The 17,259-nt window shown below is 31.4% G+C and overlaps 1 protein-coding gene across 1 annotated transcript in view; it reads right to left on the bottom strand.

The window, feature by feature from the left end:
* The window catches only part of LOC145319597 (synaptic vesicle 2-related protein-like), a 36,562-nt gene extending 26,466 nt beyond the window's left edge, over nucleotides 1–10,096 (bottom strand). The window contains exon 1 of the mRNA XM_080161821.1: nucleotides 9,569–10,096. Coding sequence (XP_080017947.1) covers nucleotides 9,569–9,783 — 215 coding nt within the window. The 5' untranslated portion in view covers nucleotides 9,784–10,096. The remainder of the gene's footprint in view (nucleotides 1–9,568) is intronic.
* Between the last annotated feature and the right edge of the window lie 7,163 nt (nucleotides 10,097–17,259).

The raw sequence follows: 17,259 nt of genomic DNA, 5'->3' as shown, positions 1-17,259 counted from the left end.
TTATAAACTCTGCGGTTTAACTCCTTAAACAACGAACAGGATGAATTATGTCCACAGTAAAAAAAAAATATTTTGGTTTGAAAAACATATCACTTATCTTTAATCGTAGATCCTATGAGAAATTTAGTATAAGACAAAGTTTTTTTTGCCATAATTGCTGCTTATTGGAATTGCACGGTGACTTAGCGATCTGTTAGATGGACGTACGGACATTAATATTTATAGAGTAGCTGCGCTACTAAAATGACTCATGCAAACAAACAAAACAGCTAGTCATTGTAATTTAATCCATCCAATCAAAGTGGTTACGGGAAGGAATTCTAGTTAAGAAAATTGCCACTTAAATTAATCTGCATCCCTTTTTCCCCCTCAATTATTAAAAGTAGAATATTTGAGGGAAGAAAAATGAATTTTTTTTTCTGATCCCTATATTCCCTGTAGGTTGTAGGAGTGGGGATATAAGATATACGTGGATATTTGGCAGGGGAAAATTTAGCTTGTTAATATGGGCCTCATGCATTAGTCAGTTCGTTCATCCAATGAAAGGGGAGGGAATGGGGTACAGAAGATAGAATAGGGACGGGTGTCAATTTTTTAGAACTGCGAGCATCACTTAATTCGAGTATATAAAAATCTGGTGCAACATCCAAATAGTAATATATCTATTGTTGTAGGTCTTGTAAATTTTCTCAAGATTTGCAAGGAAAAAGTGCTGAAAAGTCATTCTTGAAACAGGGATAAGAAATTAAAAGATAATAAAAAATTTAAGATAATAAACAGCCAAACATACGAACAGACAGTGAAACAAAGGTAAGGATTAATATTCTATCATTTGAGGAATATTCACAAGAAATTTCAAAAATTAAAATAAAGTTAAAATGTACAAGTGTCAACATTTTTGCTTTTGAGAATTTATGTCTTTGAAAGGATGTCAATGATTTTTAAGTTGACAAATCAATTAACTCTGTAAATTAAGACATTATGCATTTTGTAAAGAAAAAACAACAAGACCACAAACGGTCATAGTTGCGTAGAAGTAAACATGTCATTGTATAATTATTCACTGTAATAAACAAGATCAAACTAATCAAAATGTTCATAAACGCGACGAAATTATGTAGGTAAGAGAAAATCATAGTTTATTGAATTACTGGCGTCTGCGCCTCTAGGATATAGTGGATCTGTGTTCGAGGGGGCAGAACAATAGTATAAAACAAAGAATTATATAATTATAAGAATTCCACCCTGAGACTTGTGGAAGGACTCAATTGGTTCAGTGGTGAGAGAAATCTTATGTTTACAATAAACCAGAGGAGGGCAGTAAATCATTAAAGTCACTAAGCTAGGGAGACGAACACATTGAGTTGCTAACCATAATATTTTTAAAAAAATTTAGTTATCATTTGACTATCCATAATTCATTTGTAAAAACCTGAATTTCTGGTACAACCATATGATTATCAACCATTTACATAAAACTAAAAGAAGGTGTATCAACTTTTTTTTTATAGCTAGCCGGTTCTTTTAGTAAGTAGTAGATGTAAAATTTTTCATAGAATTCAGATATGCAATCGGTTTTTTTGTAGACCTCTTATTTTTTAAGTAATTTAAGTTTTAAAAAAAAATTAAGTCGATTTTAAGGTACTAAAATGCAACAAAAAAAAAGAAAGAAAATGGCCATTATGAACAAAAATAGTAAGATCTTTAATTTGACACCTTACTTTTTCAATTCTGTCAGGTAATTATTGAAAAAATCGATTTTTTTAAACCCACAAGAATAAAAACTTTGAACTTAATTTTATTATTTCACAGATAAAAAAATATGGGTTCATATATACCTTTAGAATCAGAAAAATATTACGAATTCATTGTAAGCAAAATTGAAAAAAAAAGTTTACAATATAGTATATAAACTACAATAAAAGGAATTATATGAAAATATCATATTATATTGTACAGGCAACGTCTTAATTCTTGAATTGAGTATAAAAATGGGAAGGGGGTAAAGAGGGGGTAAAAAAGGGAAGACGATAGTGTTGCCTGAACAAAAAATACAATTGGCCATTTGTTTAATTTTTTATTTTTTTACTTTTTTTCAATTTTGCTTACAATGGATTCGTAATATTTTTCTGATTCTAAAGGTATATATGAACCCATGTTTTTTATGTCTGTTTGAGAAAATATTTAGGTCTAAAGTTTTTATTAAACCGAGGTTAAAAAAAAAGATTTTTTCAATAATTACTCAACAGAATTTTAAAAGTAAGGTGTCAAATTAAAAATCTTAAGCTAGCTATAAAAAAAAAAGTTGATACACCTTCTTTACAATATTTTTAAAATTATTATATATATAAACACAGGTTATTTCTTTAACTTTTTATTGATGGAAATTGTTTCACTATTAAATAGATCATCCGTTCCAATTAAGATGTATAAAATAAGAGTTAAAAAAATATATGTCCTTGCATTTTAAATCCTTTTAAAATTGGTACTTTCACTCAAAGAAACTGTCGAGCTCTGAAAGTTCCATATCCTTCTCTTATTCTTATAATAAAATAAAAATAATGGAAGGTGTCTTTTTTTCTTTTGTCTACCCTTGCAGGGGGACCTAACCCAGCAAAGCCACAGCATGTGATGCCCTGGTGGCCTACCCAGTACCTAATATTACCTGACCTAACTGTACCTAAAGTAATAAACAAACAAAAAAAACTATCCTCTCCTTAATTTCAAATTATCTCGACAATAAGATGGAAGGGTGTTCTGTGCTCAATAAGGCGTTTTTAGGGAATACTTCGAATACTTTAGAAGTAGCTAAATTAAAAATGTTGTCGATATCAACAAAATATGTTGTTAATTCAATATTGCTTCTCTGCTAAAAATTTTTTATTATTTATTTTCAGGATATCAAGCCCTCCATAGTATTCTATATAGCTGAATATTTTGATGTATTTTCATAATGGATATATTATTTATTGGATCTTACAACAGATTTTCTTGTTCTCTAATAAAGTGAAACTTGCAGCGGGATAAAATAACGATTCCCCCTTCCACATCCCTTTTCCTTCTACTGGATAAACGCACTAGCAAACTTAATTGAGCCCATTTTTTCCCTTTTCCACGTATAATCTACATCCATTATTTTGATGTATTTTCCTTTCTTCATATTTTGTTATTTATGGTTAGTTTATACCAAAATGTGTCTTCTTTAAAAATGGATATAGAATATACATGGATACTATGACAGTGGAAAATGTCGTCAATTTAAGTTGCTAACATGGATATCACTTATTGGTCAGTTCGTTCATCAAGTAGGAGTGGAAGGGATGGGGTAAAGTGGGTGAATTAGTGGATCGTTATTTTATCCAGCTACAAGTTTCACATTATCAGAGTACATGATAATCTTTAGTAAAATCCAAGTAATAATAAATCCATTGATAGTTTATACCAAAATGTGTCTTCTTTACCCATATAAATGTTTCAATATTTTCAATAGAAATTTCGCATAAAAGCAATATAAAAGCTTTTTGTATGTAGGGCTTTTATATATTTTTTACTTGTCCTATTGTCAGAATTATTACTAAATGCCTTGCAGAAATGGATATAGAATATACGTAGATATATCAACAGGGAAAAATTTGTCGTCAATTTAGCTTGCTACTCTTTTCTTTGTCAGTTCGTTTATGCAGTAGGAGGGGAAGGGATGTGGTATAGTGTGGATGGAGGGTTTCGTTATTATATTTTAGCCAACTTCGAGCACCTCTTTAATAGTTTACCTGAAAATCTTGTTCAAAATCCAAATAATAATATATCGATTCTTGAAGAAAACTTCAGTTATGGAGTAACGTCGCCAAATGTATTTAACTTCATTTGCAGAATGGCTTCGAAACCGATTAATATCCGCTGGATTAGAACAGATTCTCAGCTATACTGAAAAAATGAAAGATCGGGGCAAACAAAACTGATTTTTACCTTATAATTTTTCATTTTAATATCCGCAGAAAGCTGTCTTTAACCACGATGCGCTAAATTACTATTCCCTTTTAATATTTTATTTATGACAGTTAGAGGGGGACAGAGAAAATTTTGTTTGGTATGTTTTATTGCACCAAAATGTAATCAAATTTATGTGCAAACACAACACATTTTAGTTTAGTCAGGGATAAAGGGATAGTTATATGTTTAAAATAATAAAAAAGTTATTTTCTGACATGGTTGCTTCTAAAAGAAATTTGCATAATTTAATCAGATTTAAAATAAGTGACTTAAGAGGTAAAACATGAATTGGTACAGTTTTTGTACATAATAGCATCTTTAATTTTTTTAGCTAAATTGAAACACAGGATCATGGAAATAAAACGAAGTAGCGGGTTTCGTCGTATTTTCACAGTATAGCTTTTGAAAGGTTATGTTAGGTAAATGTTGATGAGTGCCCCGCTAGGAAATTGACCTCGCAGTGGCTAGAAATAGGAGAAAAGCTACTGTAAAAATACGACGAAACCCGCTACTTCGTTTTCCTCCCATGACCCGAAACACATATTGGTGCAAACAAAAGTTTTTGATGGAACGTTTATTCAGGTTTATGTATACTCTTATAGGATGTCTGTATGTATGTCTGTATGCGGGGCTGCAAGTTTTTCAATATAAAGTATATAAGAAGGCTCAACTTTGTAAATTAATGATTACTACCAATAATCATGTAGTTCAACTAGAAAACTATATCCATCTTGTAATACTTTTCTTAAAATATATTATTTTTTTCTATATATTTATCATTTTCTTTAAAGCCCTGTGTTAAGTATACAGACCACATAAAACTAAAATAATATCAGGTCTCTGCACTCAAAATAAAATACCATGCAAAATTAAATACATATGTAATGTGAATAACAAACAAATATGTGCAAAAAAAGTTATTTATCGCATAGTATTATAGACAGCTTTTCTCGTATATTAAGATGAAAAATTATTAGATAAAAACCTGTTTTGTTAGCCACGAGAAGCTTAGGATTTTTATTTAATACTCTTGTAATACGATGCTATGCTGTCTTTTCAGTATGGCTGAGAACCGGTTCTAATCCAGCGGATATCAATTAGTTTTAAAACCATACTGGAAAAGTAATAACAGTGTTTGCGAATAAGCATAACGATGTATTTTTTAATTGGAGGATGGGGGATCTATCTTAGCAAAGCAATAATTTTAGTTTATTCAGAAATGCCCCAAAAATTTTAAATTTGCAAATATTTGGAAATAACAGGCAGACAAAAAACCTTACTACTTCATATAAAGGATTGCCAATGCCATGCATGCAATTTCTGTTAATAAATATATGCCATGGTCCAGCATAGTAATATGGTATGGTATAATGGATTTATAATTACTTGGATCTTACACCAAAAAAAAATTAGGCTTGCTACTTGCTGGTAAGGTAAAATTATTTTTGTGAAAAATCCTCCAAAAAAAAATTACAAAAATTAAATAAAATCATAAAAGGGTATTAACTTAAGATTTTGTTTAATTTTTGTAGATTTTTAATGTGATTTTGGAGGATTTTTCACAAAAATAATTTTGCCTCACCAGCGAGTAGCGAGCCTAATTTTGTTTTATAGAATCCACCTCAGATTATAATGTGCTATAATAAAGTGAAACTTTTAAATGGCTAAAATAACAATTCTCCATTTACCCCATCCCCTTCCCTCCTACTAGATGAATGAACTGACCAATGAGTATTGTCAATGTTAGCAACCTCAATTGACGACAATTTACCCCTGTCAGAATATCCACTTATATTCTACATCCATTTATGGCCTGGTATGCACCTTCTCTGAAAAATAAATTCATGCAAGTGCATATTTTTCAAGTATTTCCCAGTATATACAAAACACAGTTGGGAGGATGGAAATATATTTACTATATTATGATAACTTCTCTAATCTTAAATAAGGAAAGAATGAGTACAAATTGATGAATGGGAAAAAAATACAAATAAGGGAATATAAAAATGGCAATCTTTCAGGATGTTTTCAAATGGACTTTTGCAAATTTTTACTCTATTCATAAATATATAGTTTTTACATAGATTAGAGGGGAAAATGAGGAAATAATTATAAAAATTTGATAAATATTTGATTCTAAATTAGCGTTGCTTCTTATGGTAATTATATGAGGTAATTACAGGGATAAGACAATGGCCGGAAAGTTGATGTACATAAATAACTCCTTCTGTAGATTACAATTAGTGGTTGAAACATTTGGACGCTCAAATTAATAAACCAACCCACAAAATGCACTAAAAGTCCACAAGGTTGTTAAGCCAATGAATAAGAAAACGTTATTATGAGACTTTGGGGAAGATGGTGTAATAAAAAGCTCAATGTCCCCTCTCACCTTGGGTAATTGTCCTTTACATATTTGAGATGAGCAAAAATAATCTTTAAAAATTTAATTTTTAGAAATGTTCTCAACTTCCAAGCTGGTACAAGTTCAAATATTGCAAGGATAGCAAGATGAAAAACAGAAATATGTCGACAAATTGAGGTCAACGAAATTCAGCAAAAAAATATATATATTTGCATAGACGTCCAAGAGGTGAGAGGGGGGGGGGAGTAAAGGGGCGATTACCGCCGTCAAACATTGAAAACTCTCATTTTACCCCTCTCAAAATTTTAAAAATAAATGATATTACAAACCTTAGAAAACCCTTATTTTACTCCCACAAAATAAAAAGCTTGGATGTCCCTGTATTTTTGTATTTTATTTGTTGAATTAAATTATACTCAGTTTAGAGAGTGTAACATGAGAAAAATAATCATATATTTTATTTACTTGATTATACATATATCTCATTGTTTTGTTCTTGTTATAATCTAAAGGGATAAGGCAATTGTCGACAAATTGTTGTTCATCTCCAATGTTACACCTCCTGAAGATTTCAATAAGTGGTTAAAGCGTTTGAACATTCAACTTAGTAAACAAACCAATCAAAATTCAATAGAAGTCCCCAAAGTTGTTACTAGGTAAATAATAAGAAAACAGTATTATAAAACTTTAGGGATAAGTGTAATAAACAGCCCAATGTCCTCTCACTCCCTGGTTATAACTATTTTAGCTAGCTTTTTTTGTTTATGGTTGTTCTTGTTTTGAAAAAAAACAATGGATTTATTACTAGATCTTACACTTTATTATAATGAACTCTTAATAAAGTGAAGCTTATAGCTGGCTAAATATTCACCCCATTTCTCAATCCCCTCCCCTCATACTGGATGAACAAACTGACCTATAAATTATGTCCATTATTAGCCACCTATATAGACGACGTTTTTTCCCATGTCATAATATCCACGTATATTCTATATCCATATTTGCTACTGATTTTATTGCTTGATTACATGCAAATTTTGAATTCCCGTGTTTACATGTTTGACCTTTATATCTAACAAGCATGATAACGTCCAAAATATGAACGGACAGGCAACTGGAAAGAATATCTACATATCAGCCCAGGGGCGTCCAAGCTTTTTCATTTGGGGGGGGGGGTAAAATTTTGAAAATAATAGGCAGGCACCCCCAAGCTCATTTTGGGGGGGGGGGGGTAATCTATATTTCATAGAGACTTTTTTTTATTTTTGGGGGGTAAAAATTGAAAATCCAAAATTTTGAGGGGGTAATCACCCCTTTACCCCCCCCCCCTTGGACGTCTATGTATTAGTCCCATGGCTATACGGACAAATGGGTAGGCAAATTTAGTTGTAAAGTAGGTTGTCTATTATAAAATTAAAAACCATGCAAAATTAGCAAATTATGTATTGAATGAAGGGTTATTGTAGAGAAGAAAAAAATATTTTTAATTTCATTTAATCTTAATTGCTTGTAGAGACAGATAGACTGAAAAAAATTAGCAACATAGTAGCTTTGCAACTAAAGAATTTGCAAGTATGTTATTTTATATTGAATGCAGGGTATTGTATAGAAAAACATATCATTTCAGAAATAAAAAGCATTTTTACTCGATCCCGTATTTGCTTGTAGAGACAGACAGGCTTGCAAAGCAGCTTCGCAACAAAAGAATTTGCAAATATGTTATTATGTATTGAATGCAGGGTATTGTATAGAAAAACATACACAATTTTATTCTCATGGATATAACAGATTGCAAGTTTTATTTTTTTAGAAAAAAATATTTTTAGTTGCGAAGCTAATCTATATTTCAAAATGTTTGCCTGTCTTTGAGAAACGGTATGTTGGTACGTGAATTCCGCAGCTGTTATCAAAGATAGACGGCAGTAAATTTTAGTGAAAATTTCCTACACTGATGAGCGTTAATCTGAGATGGACTGCTGACTATTTTTAAGATCAATGAACACTTACTCCATAACTCACTTGGTCCGTTAATCTGTCTGTAATTATTAAAGTTACAGAAAATAATACAGAGATTCTTTTTCTTCTTGCTTTATTATTTTACTAATGGTTGCGCCTCTAGCATCTAGGGGCTAAGTAGACGAAATGGTAAAGAACGACAGAAAAATAGTCTGAACCATCCAAAAAATTAAATATTAAAATAAAATAGCATAAAACCAAACCATGACCTATGTGAAGACTCCCTTAAATGAAGATCTTAATCGGTATTGTAGTTATCGAAAACTTTACTACGAAAAAAAATACTACTATAATAAGATTTTATGGCCAATATCTTTATTACTGAATTTTCTCGAAATTGCATGCTATGTTCATTTACTATTTAATAACATGTTTTATTCACTACAAATTTTAAAAGATTTTTCTAAATTCTAAATCTAATATGAAAAAAAGGTAAGGATGTATGTTTGCAAAAATCTAAAGGGATAAGACAATGGCCGATAAATTGATGATAACACAAAATTACGCATTCTGTAGATTATTTTGCTTTTGAATTGAAAGCAATGGAGCAATGGCAGTATTACTTTCAATGCTTTAGTCATAGATTTAAACTTTTCAACAGATTGTGAATAACAGTTTACTCTTCTTTCTTATAAGAACTGTATCGCACTTAAATGTTAATATCTTTCTTGAAAATTTTATCCGCTTTTTAATGATGTGTTATTAAAAAATACTAGCGGCTGCTCCCCTAACTTCTAGTTTGAAGGGAGAAAAAAGAGCAGAAAAATAGCCCAAGATCATCTAAAGATAAAGAATTAAAACAAAACATCCAAATTATCATAAGACCTGTCTGCTTCCATAAAATAAAGAACTCGGTAAATTAAAAGGATAATTTTCGTTGTGAACTTTAAATTATTGTTTTACATAACCTTTTCTATAATATAAATTTCTGTTCATTTAAAAAAGTATTTTTTCTTTGTTTTATTTTTAAAATGCTGCACTACCTAAAAGAGCGGCTCAATTAGGTCTTTGAAAATCAACCAATGGTGTCGGGAATATTAACACAGCTAAGTAGCAGAAAAAAATTTGCTAGCAGACGAAAAAGGTCATTGGAAAAGGGTGGAGGTAGTTATCTGTATACACATCTATACTATAGATCTGTTTATCTATAAATTTTTCTTTCTTAATTCTGTGGGGAAAAAAAGCTGTCAACCCTACCTGAGAGCTGCTGACAGCTGCATATCCGCGCTGATCTGATTCAGCGTGGCCGTGGCATTCCTCCGCACCGTCCCACCCTCGTCAAAACTGGTTTTGGATAGGGTGGCCTCGGTCACTTCTTGACCGTTTGACCGGCCCGGCCCTGAATGTCCATTTTTGTTGTTATTCCCTACCAAAGCTTCGTTCTTTGGAGATTTTCTTTCTTGTAACTCCATATTTACTTAATTTTTTGTATTATTTTTAAACACAAAGCATTATATTATTATTTCACCCTGTTTCATCGTTAAATTTCTACATTTAAATTTCTACATGTTGCTTTAATCTACGCGCTTAATTAACGGTATCACTTAATATTTTCACTTAAGAATTAGTAAGTATAGAGGTGGTTGTTATTTCTTATTTACATGTCTGTATATTACTGGGGTGTGCGTGCGTGCACTTTCCCCCTGCCCCTTTCACCCTCCTAAAGTTCCTATTGTAGATCACATCTTAGAAGTTTATATATTATACATGTTATATATATCTATCTATTAGTTATACACCTTTATATGTATCTAAGTATGCGGTGCGTCAATTCCCACCCACTTCCCTTTTTTGGAAAATAATGGTATTATTTACCCCCTTTATTTACCGGTTACCATTACTTACTCCCCCCTTTCCCTCAAATTCCTGGTATGCGCACCTAACTACCTGCAACATTGTGCCTGAAAGGGGAAGGGGAAATCAAGGGGGGGTATATTTGAGAAATTGGGGGGGGGGGGGAAATCTGAAAAATTTTTCACTGCTTGAAACCCTGTATAAGAAAGCCAAAAACATGTTGCTTTAATCAACCAGTCCAACATGGGAGGAAGGGGACATTGGGGGCTGTTAATTACACTAGTCTCCAAAATTTCAAAATAATGTTTTCTTATTCGATTGCTTAAAAACTTTGGAAATTTTTACTGAATTTTGATTGGTTGGTTTATTAAATTGAGTTTCTGAACGTTCCAACCAGAAGGGGTAATTTTGTATGTTACCATTGCATGGGAATCCATCAATTTAATGGTCATTGCCTTATCCCTTTGAATCCAGCAGGACATTTAACATTTAATGATATTGAATCCTTTTAAATTCAAAGCGAAGAATCTTTATCTGTAGTGCTTTCCTATCTAATTGTACTATAGATTTAACAAAACTTGTAATAAAGATAGAAATATAATATAAGTCCTGACCAATAAGAAAATAGCTTAAACCCCACAGGACCAGTATCTATCTATATTGGTTCTCTTTTACCGCGTAGCTTCTCAAAGGAATAGGGAAGTTTTATAATAATTTTTGAGAAGGGTTCCTCTGCCTTCTCAAGAGAAATTGCTCCAAGAAAATGACCTCCATAAAAATACTAAATTAAAGTTGGTCGCTATCCCTTCCCTCAAGTGCCTCTAGAGGCATCTAGGGGCGCAGCTGCTTGTGTTAAATAAAACATTCAGGGTTTTTTCTTTGTTTTTGCATAAAAACTCCTAAATAAAATCTCACTCTCAAACCAAAGCTTCTCATAGGTCCCTTGTTTTTTATATCTTTTTTGGGGGAAGGGTATCCCAATCCAACAAAAATAAATTACCTAAAGAAAAAAATACCCCTCCTAGTAACAATCCTTATATAAAAGTAACAGGATCTCTATCTGTCTGTCTGTCCGTTTACTAACCGCTGATCCGATATGGTTCTACTTCTCCTTTCATAGTAGCTAAACATAGGTCCTGGGAAGATAATAAGATTTATATTTATTTTCGGGAAGGGTACCACCACTCTCCCCAGATAAATAGCCCCTTGGAAAAAGTAAATTGATGTATTTTTATCTTTAAATAGCTCAATAACCTATCATGCAATTATTTGCTATTTTAGTAACAAAAACTGACCGTCAAACTTATATAAAAAGTTTTCTTTCAACCCAGGATTATTATCAATATTGATATACCATTATTTAGCTGGCAGAAAGTTAACTTTTTCTGTATGTTGGATAGTTTTGCAAATATATGTCAAACCTTCAGTTTTGTCAGGTATAAAGGAATAGATCATACATATGGAAAGAAAGACACTATCCCTCAAAGTACCTTGTCGAGCAACCTTTCCCCCTTTATTTTTGAAACATATTAAAAATAGAGAGAGTAGGGTTTTTTTGTTTATCAAACTATAAAAGGTTAGGTAATATTAGGGTTTTGGTAGGCACTACAGGGTTATGGCCACCGCAGGGGATAGGCCTTGGAAAAAAAACATTATGCCCTTTATTCTTAATTCACTTAAGAATATGAAGGGGTGTGTGGGGGTTCAATACTCGATGGGCACATTTGTGTGAGAGCAACCCCCCCCCCCCCAAAAAAAAAAAAAAAACTATTACAGATTTATTTTAAACTCGATTGCTACAAAGTGTACGAAAATATCTTTATATTTCTTAATATCTTAGCTTTTTATAACCATAATTATGATTTTAATTATTGGTACCGTAAATAAATAGTTTAGATGTCTGTTTGTGTGCACCAAAAGATCTCGATAACTAACCTCCAATTGGGTACCATTTTCAGGTTAGCTTCATTTTTTACCAATCAGCCCTGTACAAAAGCTATGGACCAACTATACCTTTTCCTTTTTCTTACATTTTTGCACAAAACCAACTTCCCTCCCCCACGACTAACTAGTGGCTAAGCTAAGATGTGCAGAAAAAAATGGTCGAATCCCTTTTTCTTTTAATGGAAATTGGACTACAAACATTCATCTTTTATTTATTGCGTCGTATTATAGACAGCTTTCCGCGGATATTGATATTAGAAATTAAAAATACTAAACCAGTTATGTTAGCCCCGTGATTATTATGATTTTTATTTCGATATTTGTAGGGAAATGTCTGTAATACGATGCGATGAAAACCTATTATTTCACCTTTTCGTTTAACTTTACCAACCCCGTTTATTGTTGAAAAAAAAACAAGTAAATTATACTGGTCCCCAAAGAATAACAAAAAAAAACTTTAAAACTTTGGCGCTTAATCTAAATCTTAATGTGAGTTGTAGTAGCAGTGTTCTAACTATTTATTTAATCTAAATCGACTGAAGGGGTAATTTTGTTGATCATTATAGTGGGTGAGCATTACAGATCTATAGTATAGATGTGTATACAGATAACCACCTGCCTCCCTATTCCAAGGACCATTTCGTCTGCTAGCAAATTATTTTCTGCTACTTGGCTATGTTAATATTTCCGACACTATTGGTTGATTTTCAAAGAGTTGGGATGGGAATATACAGTTATTGAACCCCTTCCAACTCTAGTATTTTACTCCAATGTGGATATAAATCTATCGTTCATGGTCTTAACCACTAAGACAAAATGGTTCATTGGTGTCCCAATTTCGATTAGAAAGAAATTGCCAAAAAGTTGTAAACTTGCACTAAATGTCAAGGTTTCTTTTTATAGAAAAGAAAAGGTTTTGGTCAAGATCATACAAAAGGTTAATATAAGGAGAATCTATATCTTATTTTGTTTGTTTGTCTCACTGTACAAATTTTGTACTTCCAATCCATTTTTACCTTGTTTTATGTGAAGGTTTGAAATTAATAAAAAAAAATTATTTAAACAATAACAATTATACCCAGAAGTTCAGCGCATTGAAACTTGTTATTTTACATTTTAAAACAAGAAGATGGTAAAATTTAGTATATATTAAAATAAACTATAAATTATAATTTTGATAATAAACTTCGTGAGCTTTAGCAGTACTTTTGCTTTGTAACATATTTTGTAATATTTAGGAGAGAAAAAGGATTGTATTTTTGTTCCAGTATTGCTTTCAAACCGATTGATATCCGCTGGACTAGAATTGGTTCTCAGTCATATATAGCATCGTATTACAGTGAATATTCCACGAACATCAAAATAAAATAAAAAAATTTACTACCAGTTTTGTTAGACCGAGCCTTCGTCCCCTCGATTCCAACAAAACTGGTTTTAATCTTATAACTTTTTATTATATATTTATATATCCGTGGAAAACTGGAGTGGGGACAAAACACCTAATTTAAAAATACCTAATTTAAAACTGTCTATAATATGATGCGACAAATAACTATTATTCTTTATAGTCCTCTTCCTTAAATACAAATCTAGAAAAATCTTGTGGCTTTTTCGAACAGCGAACCTTTTCATAAAACCTTGATGTATTTTTTAGAGAACAAAAAAGGGATGGAGATAAAAGGAGGAAGTGTGTTACAGATTATAAAAAAAACTTTCTGTGGTAATCATAAAAGATTTGACATTTCTTTATTCTACAAAAGATAATCTGAAAAAAAAGATGTTGTTAACTGCAGTTCGAGTAATGAATAAACAATAAATGTATAACCTTCAATGGTCAATCAGAAACAATAATTGATCATCTAAACTTTATTTATTTATTGGGTAAAGGTTTTATCAAAAGTCTTTTGATAAATCAACTATTTTAATATTCCATTCTTCATTACAAGAAATATAAATAAAGTAGATTAAACAATCAAATTATGATTTTTTTATGGATTTTATACAGTTTCAAAATATTCTATTTAAATCTTTTATTATCCGAATAGATTTAATACGCTAGATGGTCAATCAACCTCAATAAAAAGAAATTTGGAGTAGAAAAAGATTTTTTGTTTATGATTAGTAACATTTGATTCAGCCAATTGATATAATTTCCCTAAACAAATCTGTATCATATGGGTAGAATTAGAGATTATACTCTTTATTGCTGACTTATTACATAGTTTGAATAATAACAAGGATGACAACATCCATAAAAGCGAAGCTCTGAAACAGCAGGACAAACGAACATTAACACATATATAGTGAACTAAATAATCAGAATATAAATACATAAAAGCCGAACGAAACAAAATTGTAAATAAATCTGCTGTAAAACTGCTTAAAGACAGAATATTGTTTAAGGGCATACCTACATTTTTAGGATTTTATTATAGAGATGCTTCACTTATAACAATGTACTTTGTTGTCCTAAAAATCAGTATTCCAAAATATAGACCAAAAAGATAATTTTATCACATAAAAGTTTGATTTTAAAAAAGTTAAAAAGCAACATGTTTAAAATGGACGTACGGACTTTCTGGTAACGATTATAGAGTTGCTTCGCTTTCTAACTCGTAGCTAACTCCTCTAAGAATCATCATGCAAAAGTTTGAAATAGCTAGGACATTTCTAACCTGTTTAAATTAACGAAAAGAGCTAACTGTCTATGACATACGAACGGACCGTCCCTAATTATAGAAAAGCTTTTCTTTAAATAACTACCTAAATGCATTAAATAATATGACTGGATTGTCCTTAAACTGTGTACATATTGGTACAATTAATAGATTGATTATCTAGACTTTTATATGCATTATTATCCTTAACTAAAAGCAAGAATTAAAAAAGGCATTCGTACACCAGAACAACAATCTCCATAAGAACGACAGCTAATCCAACTAATCCTAAAATGTAAAAAAATTCAAATTTTTAGATGATTATTTGTTTTAGAAATCGTAATGAAAATAGACTTTAATGGACAACCTTTTATTATTAAGTAATCCTTAAATACAGTAAAATTGGAAACAAATAGGCGTATGGACCTACAGACCACAATTACATAGTAGCTACGCTCCTAAAATACGGTCAGTATCTGTATATTTGATCCAAGGTGGACATGAAGTAGCAACATGTTGGATGGTGGAATGGATATAGAATATAGTGGATATATTAACAACGGAAAATTTGTTGTCATTTTAGGTTCATTATACGGACCTCATTTATTGGTAAGTTCGTTTACCCAGTAGGAGGGGAGGGAAGGGGTAAAAAGGGTGGATGGGGAGTTTTGTTGTTTGTTTTAGCCAGCTGCCAGCATCACTTTTACAGAGTATGTGAAAATCTGGTGCAACATCCAAGTAATGATATATCGAATGTTGGTGGGGATTTGGAAAACTTGAATTTCAAGTCAAAATAAAATTCGAACACTTTCCTTTTAAACTCTTTTGAAACCCATTGTAAACTCCTACAAACCCCCTTTTTAAAAGTCAAATTCAATATCCATTTAATTTAATAATCCAAGTAATAATAAATCTATTTGTTGGATTCTTTACATTTAAAACAAACATTGAAATAATCGCCCTTGTTTATACAATTGTTAACAAATTCTTGTTGTGGTTTAGCTGCGCTTCTAATGGTACATAATAATTATTTATCGCATCGTATTATAGACAAATATAATAATAAATTGAATATAAAACCAGTTTTGTTAGCCACGAGAGGCCGAATGCCGAATAAAATCCGGCGGATAATAATCGGTTTCGAATCCACTCTGAAAAATTAATTATTGTAAGGGGTCCAAATGCCAATTTTGAGGAAATCAAAATATTTTTGGTTTAAATTCACAAATTTCCGTGCGAATGGAATAATAAGTATGTATGTTGTACGCATAGCTACTACTCAGTTTTAACCCATTTTCCAACGAGGTATCATTCTTTAGTTTTAAGGACATAAGTGAACATTTGGTGAATTTCAGATGTAGTGAATTGTTATCAGTTATGACAATTAAATTATGGCAGGCAAATTCAGGGTTTAATTGTGTATGGTTAAAGGCATCTAGGGGCACTTGAGATGGTAGGGATTGAATTCGACCCACCCCGATATTTTTTGTTTTAATTTTAAAAAGAAAAAGTAAAACATGAGGGAAGGGGTGTCATTTTCTTTTGTTTGGAGGGTGATGGTACCCTCCCCCAAATTAGTTATAAAACTTTCCAGGATAACCCTATCGGTTCAGCGTTTAGCGAGATCCTTCGGCACACACAGACAAACATAATAAGATCCTATTACTTTTTCTAGCGATCACTTCCAATATTATAAACATGATTATATTCTGTCAAAAAATTGAGAATTTTATATAAAAAAAAATCTAGGTAAGTAAATTGTGAATTGAGTAAATATATATCAAAGTTAAAAAAGATTTTTAGCCGCCAAATTAAATATTATTCAGTCAAAGACAAAATATAAATTTTCCTCAATGAAAAAGTACTCAAATCAATACATAATAACTTTTCTATAATTAGGGCTGAACGTCAGAGAACGTTTAATATATTGTATTTGTAGTCCCATTGGAAGCCTCTAACCAGGCGGGTTCTTATTCCTTACCTTAGGGGCTGATCTAACCCTTATTTAACCTAGCCTTTCTAAACTTTCGTTTGTGGTCCATTTATAATATTAGTGAGTACGCCAGATTTTTTCAATACCTTTCAATTCAAGGTAATACTAGCGAAGCATCTCTACAACTATATGCGACTGACCATCCATCAGAATTTAGCAACAATATAGAATGTCAGTGTCAAATACACACACTCCCACATACACATACACACGTATAAGCATAATTGTGGGAAATATTACCAAGAGGGAAAAATTATTAAATGAATTTTTCTCTATAATTTGGAGGGCAAACAATTGTTTTATTTGATGGAGCGAGACTTCTCTATAATTTAGAGGGCAAGTAGTTGTTTTAATTTTTTGGAGAGAGGCTTCTGTATAATTTGGAGGGCAAACAATTGTATTATTTGATGGAGCGAGGCTTATCTATAATTTGGAGGGCAAGTAATTGTGTTATTTGATGGAACGAGGCTTCTCTATAATTTGGTGGGCAAACAATTGTT

Source organism: Acartia tonsa, chromosome 1 (genome assembly GCF_053477335.1).
Source record: "Acartia tonsa isolate MP-2025a chromosome 1, ASM5347733v1, whole genome shotgun sequence".
In the NCBI taxonomy this organism is placed as follows: domain Eukaryota; kingdom Metazoa; phylum Arthropoda; class Copepoda; order Calanoida; family Acartiidae; genus Acartia; species Acartia tonsa.
Note: the sequence above shows the minus strand (reverse complement) of the source record. Positions and strands in the feature narration are given on the sequence as shown.